The sequence below is a fragment of the Dryobates pubescens genome, chromosome 12, assembly GCF_014839835.1.
Source record: "Dryobates pubescens isolate bDryPub1 chromosome 12, bDryPub1.pri, whole genome shotgun sequence".
NCBI lineage: Eukaryota > Metazoa > Chordata > Aves > Piciformes > Picidae > Dryobates > Dryobates pubescens.
Window position 1 is genome coordinate 22260031 of NC_071623.1, and position 17052 is coordinate 22277082.

At 39.9% G+C, this 17052-nt stretch overlaps 1 protein-coding gene across 1 annotated transcript; it reads right to left on the bottom strand.

Moving 5' to 3' along the window:
* On the bottom strand, positions 1–15668 carry IFNAR2 (interferon alpha and beta receptor subunit 2). The gene is made up of 10 exons (XM_009907397.2): positions 15657–15668; positions 15567–15587; positions 14038–14134; positions 10159–10200; positions 9719–9848; positions 9368–9531; positions 6969–7141; positions 5358–5520; positions 4810–4928; positions 1–969 (listed from the first exon to the last, which is right to left on the bottom strand). The coding sequence occupies exons 1-10, from the start codon at positions 15666–15668 to the stop codon at positions 280–282; spliced, it is 1611 nt and encodes a 536-aa protein (XP_009905699.2). The 3' UTR covers positions 1–279.
* Between the last annotated feature and the right edge of the window lie 1384 nt (positions 15669–17052).

Here is a 17052-nt window from a genome sequence, read left to right on the forward strand (position 1 = left end):
AAGAATATAAAAAGACAATTTAAAAAGGGGGCTGGCTCAGAGACCAGCCACTCATTTTTGTTTCTCTGTGGATAGTCCAACCTGAACCATACCTGGATCAATCTCAAGCCATCAGAGAAATGTTTGTTAAGACTTGATGTTACATATTTTCAGTGTTCGAGCATATATTCACAGAATGTTAAAAAAAAGAGAGAGACAAGGTCTGTATGTTGAATCCAGAAATAAATGTGGGCCAATATTGGTTTGTATGTTAGAAAGTTAATAGTGGTTCTCAATTGCTCATCTTCTTAGGTATTCAGTTTTTTGGTTTGTATCTGAATCTGATGATTCACTCTCATCAGAAGAGCCAGTGGAATTTTGCCATTCGTGGGAGCTGTTACGGCAGAGTGGTTTCCGCACGCTTTCTGTGTCATCCAGTTTTGCTTCAAAACCATGAGTACATTGCCAGTCAGCTGCATCTTCTTCAGAAGAGAGAGATGCAGCACCATCCACTTTCTCTTCAGAGGTTCCCAAGAGCACACTTTTTAAGTTAATAGTAAAGCAACCATGGTTGCTTTGCCTAGAAGTATAGTTAGAATCTACATCAGAGAAAGAATTAAGTAACCCGCCACTTGCGTCTTTATCTTCTTCAGTATTCATCTCATGCTCTTCAAAATCTTCTGGGCCAGTATCTGGATTTTCACTTGCCTGGCTGCTGCTGTCATCACATGTACTGTTTGTAGAGTACTGTACAAGTACATTTAGTGTATCAGGGGAATGAGGTACTCTGCTTATGAGATCACGTCTTGCATAGGCATGATTACTTCTGGCATCGCTGTCGCTGTCATCGCTGTCACTGTCATCCTCATCTCTGACAATACCACTGGATTCATCTGCCTTCTTTTTAACCTCTGTGTAAATGATGTCTACAGAGGCTATGTCTTCAGATTCCAATGTCCAAGATGAATAGGCTAATGTCCTGTCACACATCTAAAATATCAAAGTAAAAAAAAAATAATCAGCCAAATTAAGGCACACAAGCATTGGAGAGCCTCAAAGAATTGACACTAGTGCCAAGCAGTGTCTGGTGTGACATGTTTTAATTCTAATTTTTGAGATACCCCTCTAACACTTGTAAGCTCATTTTAGAAACACATCTTAAACCTGAGGTGAGCCCTGCAACTCTCTATTAGCTCTTGCAGTTACCAAGCAAATGAGCAGCATTACTTGGATGACAAATTTTAATGTCCTGTACAAATGTGCCACTGTTTGTGAAGCACTATATAACATCCTAAATCTCACTTTCTCAGTTTTACTCTGCACTTCTGAGGCTTTCTGAATACTTACAATATTGGGGAAAAGGTTGACAATAAAAAGAATTAACCTTGGACACTACTTGGCAAAGTTATGTTCAGCAGTCTTAGGGAGATGAAGCACAGCAAAAGACAAACATGAGAAAAAAAAAGGATTAGAAAAAGTTGATACCAGTCTGCTCTGGATATGCTTGTAGAAAATGGAAAACATTTATACCCAAAACCACCATAGGAGTTAAATGTACTAGAAGCCAGAGAGTACAGAGAGAGAAAAGAAACCCAGGGGGTGGGACAAAACCCCAACACTGGACAGAAATAAGTCCAACGAATCATTGTATTTTTGCTTGACATTTACTGGCAAATCAATCTCTTCTATTAAAATTACTAATTAAGATGACTTGGGACTGGCTTCCTCAAGCACCAAAACATGACACCAGAAAAGTCAAAGAAAGATTATTTTATTCAAAACAGAGGAAAGATTTGAATGATCTATTACCAATTGCCTTTCTTTCCTCCTTAAGTACTCTTCCTTAATAATGGACATTTTTACTGATCACTGTATGTGACCATTGAGAATACCTTAGCATTTGGAAAGCAATGCACTTCTCCCTACCCCTGCCCTGACTTAACTTTTCTTCCAGAACTACATTGTTGCTTTTCTTTTCCTTTGCCTTTTGTTTTTATTCAACTCCAATATTCAGGGACATCATGACAGTCTGGTCCAGGAGTTATTTTCTAAGACACTATGACTATGCTAGCTCTAAACTCTGGCTAAGATAACCAGCATAAAAATATCCTCTTTTTCCTACAAAGTGCTCCATTGTAAGGCATCCTTTTCACTAATGCCTGTTTATAACAGAACACAGTAATAAATCATTACTGAGACTGGAGACAGATCAAGGTACGCAGAGAAGTGATCCTGAACTTGCTAGTTAACGGTTCTAGCAACTAGAATACTTTTCTGGCAGATAACATGCACATAACTGCATCCCAATCTGGGATCCCAATGGCATCTACATCCCAAACTGCATCCCAATGGCATGAGATATCTGTGAAACTAGAAGGTTGAGGAGCTGCAAGGTATATTTGAATTCAGTAAAGAGAATTTTTTCCTTTGACTGAGAAGGTCCTGTTGATGTTACAAAGCAGACTCAGGCTTCCTGAGAAACAACAAACTTTAAAGGCTGCTTCCTCAAAGCATTATCTCATCTCCGTGAAGGTCTTTGATGGTCAATCTTTTGTCTCCTTCTTGAGGTGTATTGAGAACAAGTTCTATAATTGTTGAGTGTGAGATCATATCCAACCACTATCCAGATCTTGCTCTTACAAGGGTGCTGAGCCTTTACTTTTAGTACTTCTCACATGCTGTCCTTGACTTCCTTTTGTGGACAATAACCACAAAGTTTACAAAAAAGTCTTAGAGCACTAACAGTGACTCTTTTCCAGCTGTCCCTAAGTAACTGGCCCATCTTTTGGGGATAATCTGACCAAAAGTGCCAACTCTAGACCATTTTAATTCATTATTACAGGAACAAAATTCTGTGTTCATTTTGAATGAGAGAGTAAATTTGCCTCCTACTAGATACTATGTAAACACAGTTTGGATTTCTGCTGAAAACAGTGTTGCTAACACAGGGATGTCTTTGTTACTGCTAAGCAGTGCTGACACAAAATCAAGGCCTTTTCTTCTCACACCATCCTATCAGTGAGTGGGCTTGGGGTGCAAAGAAGCTTGGAGGGGACAAGGCTGTGACAGTTGACCTCAACTGACTAAACTGATGTGCCATAACATATGACACCATGTTCAGCAGATAAAGCTGGGGGGGACGAAGGGAGTGTGGGATGTTCAGAGTAACAGCCAAGTAACCACAGGGTGTGATGGAACCCTGCTTTCCTGGAGATGGCTGAACACCTCCTGCAAATGGGAAGTAGAAAATTAATTCCTTGTTTTGCTTTGCCTGCATGTGTTGCTTTTGGTTTACCTATTAAAATGCCCTTGTCTCAACCCACAAGCATTTTCACTTGGCCCTTCTGATTTGCTGTCCCAACCAACCAGGGGAGAGTAGGCAAAATAGCTATGTGTTGCTTGGCTGCTGGCTGGGATTGGGCCCTAACAAACAGTCATCAAGAGGCACAAGTAATGGTGCCACATACAAAACTCACTCACGAGACAAATATATGCCCAAGCCCAACTGGGTCATACAGCTAACTGTTGTCTTTTCTAAGGAAACATAATAAAGACCTTAAAAGTAAGTTTACACTATTTGCTTTCAGTTTTAGAGTCTCAAAATGCCTTTAAACTCCAGCAATCAGGAAATCTGACTAAACTATCCTCAAATCTTCAGGAAATGCTCTGATTTTTTGTGTGTAATAAGTGAAAAGTAGAGGGGAAATTGGTTTTGCTGTTAGAAGTACAAAGCTGCAGAGGAAAATGATGGAGGCAGAATGTGTCAGAAACTGCTTTGTTAATGTGTATCCATTGCTTCTGGATGCTTCTAGAACATCCTTCTTGGTAGAGAACAGGTCTTCTCCCCAGGCATTCCACCTAAGAACCTGAGTAGTTTTTTCTTTTGGAGTTACTGCCCTGGCTCAGATAGGAGAAATTTGTTTGCTTCAGGAAGGATTTACATATAAGATAATCTTCAAAGGGCAAGGGATTAATTGTCCTACACAGTGTGTTCTGCTGTAGGACCTAGCCTGCTTCTTTATGCTACAAAGAGTTAATTTGCAGTTACTTTGGGGAGGGATTTCCCCTTCACTACTGCTTGTCCCCTCTAACTTCATAGAATCATAGAACAGCCCATGCTCAAAGGGACCTTGAAAGACCATATGGTCCAACTTTTCATGGGAAAGGGAGCCTAGATGTAATTATCTAGCACCATGCCAAAACACATTGAAAAACCTTCAGTGATGGCCACTCTACCACATCCTTGGGGAGGTTGTTCCAGTGATTGATTGCTCTGTCAAAAATTTCTCTCTTCTATAGAAATGTAACCTCTCCTAGTACAACTTATACCCATTGCCATTTGCCTTGAGAGCCTCTGTCCTGTTTGTAGCCACTCTTCAGTTACTAGATTACTGTAATGAGGTACCCTTTGAGCCTTCTCCAGGGAGAAAAGATCTAACTCCTTCAGTGTTTCTTTACAGGGCACATTACCCATCCCTTTGCTCATCTTCATGGCCCTCCTCTGGACCCTCTCAAATCTGTCTGCATCTTTCCTGTGTCATGGGAACCAGACAATATTCCAGGTGCAGCCTGACAAGCACTAAGTAGGGTGAGATAATCACACCTGTATCTCTGTTTAGTAACTTGTCATATAGGTAAAAAATTGGTTTTGAAAAAGACTATTTGTTCTGCAAGACTTAGCAGCCTGGAAACATTGACATGGGTAAACTGCAAATTAGAACACTACATATACACTTACATAATTTGTACTGACTGAAGTGTTTAATCTCATGTGTTAGGTAAACTTCCTCCTCCCAACCAGGGAGGTTAAGTATGAGAATTATTACATACCAAGGTATGTGGAAGTAATTTATTACGAAGAATAAAACCTCCTGCGTGCACACACTTCAGGGCACCAGCCAACATCAATATCAAGCAGACAGCACTTGCGATTGCAACTGTATGATAATCTGCATGTGAAAAAAAACCAAACAAACAAACATACACAAATGAAGTTTCCAATGACCACACTTCATATTTCACATTCAGAACACCTACTTAGTATCACAGAATAATTTTGGTTAGAAGGGACTTCTGGAGGTCATCTGGTCCAAAGTCAAGACAAGACCAAATCTCAATTTAGATTCAGAAACTGAAGTTACACTGTCTTTGATAACTTTCTATGCAGGTAATGGAGATTTGTATGGCTCACAGGATTAACAATAGATTTGCAGCCCCAGCTATTTATATTTCACTTGTAACACCCCACAATGATTATCACTTAAAAAGTACTTCCTCTCTTATTATTTTTAGGATTGATTTGTAAATCTTCCTACATAAAAACACTTGCACACAATCAAGTCAAACAATCTGCTCCTGACCCACATCAGCACAGTTACCTTGTTGAGCTACAGACTCAGCAATGCCACATTTCCAGGCTGATGGGATGGAATGTTTGTTGAGAGATGCAGTGACTGTAACAGACACACAGTAATTTTGATTTGGATACAATTCTTCGATGACAGTACTAAAAATTTCTTCAGTGGTTCTCTCCTGTGTTCTCTGTCACAAAAGACAATGTTTGAAATTAGCTATTTACCTACAAAGAGATCACCAGCCACTGATAAAACATGATGGCAATTTCAGAGAAACACAGTAGCATGTGCAACTGCAGAAACTGACAGTAACTCAGCAGTTTACCTAGGCAAATGCTTCATCTCTAGTTCTACCTGATGTCAAGATGCCTACTTTACACCTCTTTGTGAAATATATTACCAAAGATAAATTGCCTTCTGTCTCCAACTGTTGGTCACTATTATGCCCCCTTGAAGTAACCTCACAGACTGTACAGATTCAAAACTGCAAGTGATATTCTGATTCACAAATCAGAGGTAAAATATCCATGGGCTGCAAGTTGTTGTCTTTCTTCCATGACTCATGGCAGAAGGAGTTAGATTAAACTCCCAGCAGGGAACTATCTGACCTGCTCTTCAAAACTTCAAGTACAAACGGTGTATGCTCTAGCTGGGCAACTTAGTACAGTGCTTTGCCAGCCCAGGTAGTAATGTTATCCTTGATGTTTAATTTGAAGTCTTCAGAACTACCAATTTCACTTTACTGGTTTTAGTCACAGTCACAGCAAACAAATGCTTACTCAGAGACTCTGGCCTCCAACGGTGCTTTGCTTCCTTACACTAAGTGGTTCCCTATTATTCCAGCATTTTGTTACAGCTCATGTGTCAGGATCCTCCACAGTCCTTTCTGGACCCTGCTCAGCTAATACACGTTGTTTCTGAACCCCAGACTGGTGTGGAGTAGGTGGGCTTTACAAATATTGAGCACACAAAAATAGGACTTCTTTAGTTTCTCAGCAACATGTGAGTCATGCTTAGCTTGTATTATTATAGAATGCTCTCATCCTTTCTGACAAAACTGCTGCCTGTGTAGTTACCTCTCCGCTTATTACACAGTTATTCTTAAGTCTTATGCCTTGCATTGATCCTTATTAAACTATCTCCTATTTTTATTTCTCCATTTTGTGAGGATCATGATCATTTTAAGCTCTAGTTACACTTATCTACCTGTTTCAGGGTGGGGAAGAGGGAAAAGGGGGAAAGAAAAAAAGTACCTGACCCAGAACAGGGTGTTTCAAAAACTAACTGGATGCATTTTTCCAGTTTGACAGAAAACTACTGGACTGGTTTCCTGAACTTATTTTCCTATCAGCTGTGCATATGCCTGCTAGTAGTTTCTGCTAGACTGTCTTTCCCTTGTCTTCCCAGAGACTAATCACTTGAGCCTGTGCCTTATTTCAAGTAAGGATACAGGACAACTAGTATTCCTCTTCTAGGCCTGCTACTGTGCAGTAATAGGAAGCTAAGATTACTCTTGCCATTCTCTTTAAGTATCTACTATTCACATATTTGCTTCCATGAATAAGCTAACCATTAGAACCATTGTATGCTTTCTGTATTTCTCCCCTAAGGCACACATAAAACAAAGTTCTTTACCTTATGCTCTCCATCAAGTGTTTTCAGTGTTATCACATAATCAAGATCTTTATATATATCAATTAAAGACAGTAGTTTTTCCTTTTCTCTGAAGTGAGAGGTTGGCAGCTTTATTGTGACATTTATGCAGTTTAGACAGGAACTGATATTAACTTCTGCTGGTCCTAGGAATGCTATCAAAACGAAGAAAGAGGAAAACCAATGATAGATAACAACCCACATGATGCATTCAGTACCAGTTCTACTTTGGTGACAGATGTATAGCTGAGTAATCAGATTCCAGAGTATCTCACTGTTGTAAAACCACAAGGCCTTGCAACATTTAATTTCCCAAGTTAAACAATCTTTCCTGTACAGCTAGATTTTAAGAATAGAAAGCAGCAGTGGGGAAAGATGAAGCAGAAAGATGACAGAGGCTTTGCTTCAGCTCCATAGAGATGTGAGATTTTTAATCTATTTGAGAGGAAAGCTGAGGTGACCTCATAGGAAAAGCTGGTTACTCTCTTGCTTATCTTTTTCTAGTCACTTTCTGAAAGGAATCTTGGTAGAAATTTGGTGGTGTGTAAGCCCTGCACATATTCATTGTGGTTGTAAGGAAGGCTGTAGGTCTAAACTTTACAACTGAACTCCAAAGACTAAAAACTCTGACAGGAGGGCAGAGGTGAAACTGTGAAGACTGTGAGACTTCTATTGAGTTTAAAGTAATCTCCCAAGCTCAGGTCATGCACATGTGAAGAGCCATGTACACTAATTGCCTCCTTTCTCTAAAACTAGATCAGAAGATTTTCTTTCCTCCCGTACATGAAAGAAGTAGCAATGTTGGAAAATGGTGCGAGAACAAACCACCTCCATAATCTTTCATTTCTGCATAGCACATTGTAGGAGAAAAGTCCCAAATACAACCACCATGAACATTTAGAGTTTGCATTTCGTGTCTGTCTTTTCCAGAAGTGTATACATTTTGATCAAGGTGGAGGCTGGTTTGCCAACCTCTGCAAAACCTTGAAAAAAAGACTTTTGATAACTCCTGAAAGAGGCTGGAAAACAAAACAAACAACAGTTTAATACTTAGAACAAATGTGAGCTCTCATCTACTCTCAAACAGGAAAGCATACCTTAGTCAAATGATTGCACACCATTTGTCATTTTTTGGGTTTAAGTTACAAATAAGTATCATCTTAAATCTGATTAGAGTCAAATGTGGCTGCCTTCTGGAGCCCTTCTGTCTTTGCTAGAATCTGTCTATCAACATGAGTGAGATTCCACCACAGGAAGGGATCAACTATGCCCAGTAGGAAATCATTTCAGAATATTGATACTTTCCTGTTCAAGTACTGTAAAACAAAGACTACAGGGTTCACCTAAGTCCCGTGTCCCAGAAGACAAGGCCACTCAATTGCTTATGGTTTGAACCACAGAACTACTGGCAAAATACCCAGTTTCAATTTACAAGCTGCCAGTGATGGATAATCAGTCAGAGCATCTTACACTTTGGCCAGTGATCAATTCAAACTATGCCTCTTGTTACTAGCTAAAATGTACCTAGCTTTAGCTTCCAGTCAGGGCAGAGTGTTACACTTTTGGTTTCTTAACAAGACTGAAGAAGCCTGCCATCATATTAACTAGTTGTTAGTACACCTTCTGATCCCTCTCTTTCTTGAACTACCTGCTGAAAGACTGAAGATCTCCACCTCAAATCCTTCAGTTATCCTTGTGGTCATTCTCCCTATCCCCTCCAATTTTTCATCATTCATCATTTCTTAGACTATTAAGTGGACGTAGCAGTGGCTACCTCTGTGCTCAATTCAGAGATAAAGTGACTTATTTTCCTCTATAGTCCTCCAACTGTTCCTCAATCTGTCTGTTACTCCAAAACTAAGTATAACTAAGGGTGAAGCCACTTCTGGCATTAGATGATGTCAGTTAGCAAGCATCTGGTTTCAACAAGGAAATGGAAAAAAAGAAGGTTGGTAAACAAACAAGTAAATCTCTTCCCCTACACCTTGTGCAGACATGGAAATTTCTTTAACTCTTCATGCTTTAACACTGACTACTTGAAGACATAACTCTTCAAAATCCAGCATTGTTTTTATGTATCCTATGCACTTCAGAGATTTTTTTTGACATGTCATTTCCTCTGTACTTATATAGACATTTCATTGCAAAACAAGAGCCTCATCTGTTTATCAGAACTACTGGACCCACTAATTTTAGAAGGATATCTATATATTCTATGTCTTGTAACTGATATGGGATAGATTATGTATAACTTCATATTCTCTTAGATGAAGGAGTAAGCTACCAACCAAGTCTGTTTGGAATGTCTTACTGTAAAGATAGCAGAATATAGTTATGCATCACAGATGAATAAAAAGTACTAAAATGAGCAGAGAACTTACTGTCAGTATGTGGCATAAAACGAAGCAAAGAAGAGTTGAATACTTCAGGTCCTATGAAGCTCTGAACCATTGTGGAATACTCAGTGTAAATATCTTTAAAGTCATCTGTGAGATTACAGGAGAGTTGTGTAATATTTGAACATTGTTTAGCAGTCTTCCAGTTACTGTAATTCAAAACAAGTTAAAAAAATCTAATTAAAAAAAATACCTGAATTCTCTGGCACAAGGAATCACTAGGGCAAATGGAGGAGGAAGGCATTTCTGAGTGGATAAACAAGAAACCCCCAGCTGTAGTATTTTTAATTGACAGACATTAGAAGTAAAATCTGTGTCTTATAAAATGAGACTTGCCTGTAGTCAGTGTATAGCACACGATAGTACGTTGGCACAGCTGGATCACTTTTTGCCTTCCAAGACAAAATGTGCTGGAAGTTGGAAGATTCCATTTGTAGGTTGGCAGGAGGCCCTCTTAGAAATACCTCTAGAAAGAGAAAACAACAAAACAAAACAAACAACCCACCAAGATGAATGGCAAACAAATATGAGATGGCAACAATTGTAATAAATCAAATTAAAGCAGCTCAATATTTGCCCCAGAATAAAGCAACCATAAACCAGAGGTCAGCACAATAGAAACAACAATGCAAAGAAAGCAACTGTCCTCCTGTATTATACTTCTATTAAGTCCTGTCTTTAAAAAGTATGAAGTTGTAAAATGATGCTTAGTGAGAAAATGCAAGCTCTTTGAACTGTGTTAGGAAAAAACACTTGAAAGACAATAAATCTCTTACCAGCCAAGCTGCACCAAGCTGTAGACAGAATACTGATGTACACTGGAAAATGAAAACTATGAATTAATGCATTTGTATGAGTACAGTATCTGATTATTAGCTTACAACTGGCCATGTGAATTTGCAGCAATTAGAGACAGTACTCAAAATTCCCTCAGTGAAACTGCTTATTTCTTTTCTTTCACATCATCTTCCCACTTATTACTTTCCTCTACCTTTCCCTCCTTTCCCAGAGCATGGGATGTCCCTTTCCAACTTCTGTCATTAATTTGAGGCTCCTAGAATCTGGGTTTTTTTGATAGCCACACTGTGGTTCAGTTATATGCTGATTCCTGCCAGCTGAGATTCAAGACAGTGTGAATGAACATTCTAATCAAATACTGTGTTAGAGGATTCTGACTATACTTCAGTAGCTCACTGTCTATAGAACACCATTTTAAACCACAAGGAGACTCTTAAAACTAGTCTGGGAAAAGATACTACTAGTGCTTGAAGAACATTACTAAATCATCATCATGGATCCCAGTTTTTGCTAAATGTGGGGAGTCCTCGAGGCTGTAGTTTAACAACTTTGCTATATTACTTGCTGTCTTCAGTCTGCTCTGTTTTGTAACTCTGCCTCTATTTGGTGTCCTGTTTCTGTAACATTTTGCTGTGGATGTTTCAAGTCTACACCATTCTATTCTCTGCCTGCAAAAGGCAAGAAAAAAGAAATAGTCACTAACAGATGCTGCAGCTTCTCCTTTTATGGGTAAGGCCACACTCAGATGTCAGTCAAGCCTACTGACTTAAGTAATCTCTTGAACCCAGCTATCTGGGTCCTGACATTTGAGAGGTCGCTGCATCTTTCTGTATAACCTCTTCTCACTATCCCCAGAATTATTTCCCTTGACCCACTCAGTCTTGCATCATTACTATCTTTTCAGCATGGTGCTTCAAGAAATCCTTGAAATTATTGTTCTGACTCTGCTTTCTGAATGGAACAAATATAAACTTCCTATCCCCACTTCAAAGGCATTTTGTAGCCTGTCCTCCTACTGATGAGATGCTAACTCACATACTCAGTTGGACAAATAACTTATTAGTTCACCTTGAAATACACATACTTTTTTTCAGACAAACTCCATGGAAATAGCTGTGCAATTACTGCATTGTTTTCCCTATAACTCTTTTCCACAAACTCTTTTGTTCTCACACTCAAAATATGACCACATCCAAACCACTGCTGTCCTGCTATGCCTAGTCAACTGTGCTGACTAATGCTGCCTTAACATGTTGTCTAATTCTCATCTCACTCTGGTCCACAACCAAGGTTCTCAGGTGCCACGCTATGACAATGTAACGGAACTACTTGACATGTCAAGAAGATGTGCCACAGTAAGAATGATCATGAAAAGAGAAAAAAACTCCAAAACAACATGGGACATCTCATAAAACAATCTTTATGGAGAACTGCAAGTAATGGATAGGATAGGACCATCACAGAGCAGCCGAGGTTGGAAGGGACCTCTACAAGTCATTTGGTCCAGCCCCCTCCAAGATCATCAAGTCCAACCAATCATCCAACCCTAACTAATCAACTAGACCATGGCACAAAGTGCCTCATCCAGTCTTTTCTTAAATACCTCCAGGGATGGTGACTCCACCACCGCCCTGGGCAGCACATTCCAATGGCAAATTACTCTTCTGTGAAGAAAGTATTTCTAAGATCAAGCTTAAACTTCCCCCTCCACAGCTTGAGACTGTGTCCTCTCGTTCTGGTGCTGGTTACCTGGGAGAAAAGACCAACCCAAATCTGGCTACAACCTCCCTTCAGGTAGTTGTAGACAGCAATAAGGTCTCCCGTGAACCTCCTCTTCTCCAGGCTAAACAACCCCAGCTCCCTCAGCAGCTCCTCAGAGGACTTGTGCTCCAAACCCCTCCCCAGCTTTGTTGCCCTTCTCTGGACACATTCCAGCAACTCAACATCTTTCTTAAACTGAGGGGCCCAGAACTGGACACAATACTCAAGGTGTGGTCTAACCAGTGCAGTGTACAGGGGCACAATGACTTCCCTGCTCCTGCTGGCCACACTATTTCTGATGCAGGCCAGGATGCCATTGGCTTTCTTGGCTACCTGGGCATGCTGCTGGGTCATGTTCAGCCTACTGTCAACCAGTACCCCCAGGTCCCTTTCTGCCTGGCTGCTCTCCAGCCACTCTGACCCCAGCCTGTAGCACTGCACGGGGTTGTGTGGCCAATGTGTAGAACCTGGCACTTACATGTGTTAAATATCATGCCCTTGGACTCCACCCATCTGTCCAGCCTGTCAAGGTCCCTCTGCAGAGCTCTCCTGCTCTCTAACAGATCAACACCTGCTCCCAGCTTGGTGTCATCTGTAAACATACTGATGATGGACTCAATCCCCTCATCCAGATCATCAATAAAGATATTGAACAGGATCAGGCCCAACACTGATCCCTGGGGGGATACCACTAGTGACTGGCTACCAAACTCCTGCACAGAGAGAAGTGCCTTAAAAATGGGCACTGAAGTTTGTTGAAATCATTTGGGATGGATACTCAACCAAGTATCTCTTATAAACATGGCTCTTCAGATATTTACCTCACAACTATTTGACTATGCTACCAGCATTCCTCCTGAAGTTAGATGCATAAAGCAGCTCACTTAAGTTGCACATGCTGCAAATGTGTATTTCCATAAGAGAAAACTCTCTCTCAAAATTCATTTTGCCATTCTAACCACAAACATCCTCTCTTGCACATCATCTTTATGCACTTACTCTTCTACACTATTACTGAATCGTGAACATTCCCTTAGAGAAGTGCAGTTAAAAGTAGAACAATTCATTTCTTGACATAGTAATAGATCACCTGTCTAAGGGAAAAAAAAAATATAGTGGGTATGAATAACAAACCAATACTTCAAAGGTTATTATTCTTTACCTGAACAGAAGCCCAGATTTGTAATGCTTTGTGTCAGGAATTCTCCCAAGGGACGCACGGCCTTTAGCACATTAAAGCTATTTCTAGATCGTGCCAGTGCACAGGCTCTAGTAATGACACACCTCCTTGGAGCAAGTCCTTTGGATTAGGGGATGCAAACAGCCTTTTGCCATTCTCTTAGGCCAGCCACCTCTTATGTGTCAGCTGCCTTGTTGATACATTTCCTGGTGACATAAATGTTTTTCTGTTCTGTCCATATTTGTGATTTTTAATTTACTCTTCCCTATCAGACAAATAAAGCCTTCTATCTATTGTTCAAACGGCCACAGAACTTTGTTTCAACACACATATTTAGCAAAGACAGTTGGAGAACTACAAAACTTTGCAGGCTGCATATTACTTAAGAGACACAGACAAAAAACCCCCAAAGCACACAAAAATCACAACAACAAATGAACAGAAAACTCCACACTTAGATCAGATAACTGGGAAAATCAAGACTGGCTAACTACAGGTTGTCTTTAAACTGAATGGGGAATTTTCTTTACCATCTGACCCTTTTCATGGATTTAATGATCCTACCAAAAAGGTTTCTCACTAGAGCTACAGCTGAATCAACAAACTGTTTGTTGTACCTACTAATCCAGAAACTATGGAATCCTGAAAAAATTGGAGTAAGAAATTAAAACCAACACATCCAACTAAGAATTCACTGAACATTGAGAGGCAGAATGCAGTATGAGGTTTCAAAACATTTCTTTCTTATAAGAAAATCATGGTTTGCGTATAAAATAGAGTATGTGGGATATAATACACCACATTCTTGATTCTCTGAATTATTCTAGGGAGAGGTCTATAGGACGACTCAGGAAGAGTGTTAGTGAAAAATGAGCAGTGCTAATACTCTTACAATATAAGGGTAAAGGCAGCTTACCAAGTTGATAAAAATGCATTGGTCCATCCACCAGTGTTTCTATAGTGATCAGGAATTCTAACCCACTGACTAAAACCCAAACATTTTGCTTCTGTGCCTGCAAATGCATCAAAAACAAACACATTCAGCAAATTGTCTTAGTGAATGCCTTGAAAGAAAAATGAGGACCTTGTTCAAAGAGTTGATATCTTCGATGTTTGGGGAGAGGCAGTGGTACTGAAGCAGTTACTGCGATCAAGATGGGGAAGGGACAAGGATCCTCAGTTTAGCCAATTTTATGGTAGTAGTACTTTACTTTTTTCACTCTTATCATTCTAAACAAATATAAAAAGCATTGTATGATTATTTGTATGAATTTTGCACAAAGGTAGCATCTGAAAATTCTATGCCACTCACTCCAACTTATTAAATACAATGAAAATAAATGCTGCTTGGCTTTACTTAAATATTACAAGAATTCATCACCTTGCACAAAAATGTTTACAAAAAGAAGGTAGATTAAGATGAAGGTTAGAAAAAAGCCCAATTATAAAGTTATTAAGGATAAGAAGTTAAAGTTTGTTTTGTTGTTTGCTTTTTTAATATAGAGGATCTACTAAAAATATTCCCTCTCCTTGATGTTATTATTTTACTCTATTTATCCTCCTAGTATTAATATTTACAGGATCTGGTTCTGAATTGGAGGCAAGGTTCTAAAGCACATCTGTGAATCTAGAGACAGCTGGGCAAGGGCACAACCGTTTTCAAAGAATCTTCTCCTTAGGTTTAATCTAAACAATCTGGGTTTTTAATTTAAAATTACCTTAAATGTTTATGTTATTTAAAATAAACCTTAAATATACTTTGATACTGTGGCCAAACTTCACACAGCATGTTAAAATCAGATTAATTTTAAAAAGCCTGTGGGACATGTTGATCTTCTGCTCCAAGTTTTAGCAACTGGATACATGTTGAGAACTTGTATCTGTGCAGCTGGTAATTGTAATTCCATGGGCAAAGAGAACATTTTTTTCCATTTCAGTTTGGTTCAAGCACAAGGAATATTTAGGAGATACAAAATACAAGTCTTCCTCTTTTCAATCAAAATTTTAAATGATGAACCAGCTACAAAATGATGACCAATTACAGAACCTTTACATTTATCACCACTGCTGGCAAACTAGAAAGCAATTAAATCACACACATCTATCAAGTCCACTTACTTTTGGCACTAATGAATGTGATACTGTGACAGAAGTAAATTGAGCTTACAGAGCACACAAATATTTCTACTTCAGCAAAGCTTATTCAGAAATCACCTGCAAATCTAATGTCAAACAACGTTACTTTCAAAGCTACTTTAAAGAACAGTTACACCTGCAGGATTTGACTTCTCAGGCTGTTCAAAGTTTTGCCTTAAGGAGAAGGCTTTGAGAATTCTGAATTCATTTAGCAAAGTATTTCTTTTGTGTCTTAATCCTTGCAATTAATCACAAGACATGTTCAAAGCATTCCATATCTAGTATTATGCAATAGATGTATTTGTGTACCTTTGATCCTTGCTGTACATGCTGTCACAAATAACAGTTATCCCACTCTTGGATGTGGCTCTTTTAAGATACATGTGGTGTTCAGCACACAGAGCCATACATGATGTATTCTTCAAGCCAAATTATGTGTTTAGCATCACAGATTATGTAAAAAAAACCCAAAAAACCAAAAAAATTAAAAAGTGACAAAACAGGTTGGTTTTCCAGTTTGCAGTTGTCTAAATCTGGATGTCCTCTGCAGATCTGTTGATGCCAGTAAAATTCCAGGGGAAAACCATTTCTGTTAGGTTTTGATTAGCTTTTGTTACTCTTCCTCTTCAGAGCTTCAGCAATTCCTGGAAAGAAGCCATGAAAATACTAGTAAGTTCAGCCCCCACTCATCCAGCCTGGGCTCACAATAACTCCCCTGGCAGTTGCCTGAAGCCCCTAGTTTTTTCCAAATCTCAGCTTCATGCTTCTGCAACATCCTCAGGGGCAGCTCATATTTAACTGAAGTTCAGACTGGATTGTTTTCTATCTACTTCCCATTAGGGGTGGGGGGAAGCAAAAAAGCAGGCTTTGTAGTTACATAAGTCACTGGCTTGTATTTCAGAAAAGCTCCACATGAGTGAAGCAGAGAACACATCCTGTTCTTTCAAACAAGCACACTGTATTTATTTATAGAAATCTACTTATCAGAATATTGAGAGAGAGACAGAGAAGAGATATACACCACAGGAGATGCTGGCTGAGAAGTCAACAGAGGAATGTTCTAAACCCACACAAGTTTAAAAAAAAAAGCATGGATCAACCTGACTACTGAAACCACCTCAACGTGGGAATCGTGCAGTGTGGGTTTAACGTCATGCTCATGCTTAACGTTAACTCCTGGCTTTGCTGGGGTACTTTGCCTAAATAACTTCCAAATACAGCAAAATCATTTAACTTCAGTATTCGAAGTCCATTAACCAGAAGCCTATTTTCCACACACCGTCAGCAGTGCTTCTGGTACGTCGGTTGCGCCCCCAGAGGAACCAGTGTGGGACGTGTAGCTCTAAACCCATACCAACAGACTGCTCGGCTGCCCTGTGTCGGCTCCGGCACGGCATCTGGGACAGCAAAACGGCGCTGGAGATACCAGGCTGTGTCGGAGCCCACCCTTCTGTATGTTTCCTTACGTATTTCTGGCCCGAGCTGCACGCTGACCTGCGCCAAAAATCAGCTACAGCGCACCCCGTGGCCTATCAATTTTGCGTTACAGTGACACTGCCGAATAAACTCCCCCAAGGCGCCGCTCTCTGACGTGCCATTCAGCTAGTATCACTCCAAAACCCGCTGCGAAGACATGGATTTCGACTAACGGCGGCCTTCACAAGGCGCCCAGCAGAGCGCTAACAGAAACCAAAGCCCTTTCCAGGAAATTCCAGTAGCACACCGCAGGTCGGCACGCCAGGCGTGCAGCCCTTAGACACGGCCTCCTCACCGAGGAATAGTGGGGAGCCCACCG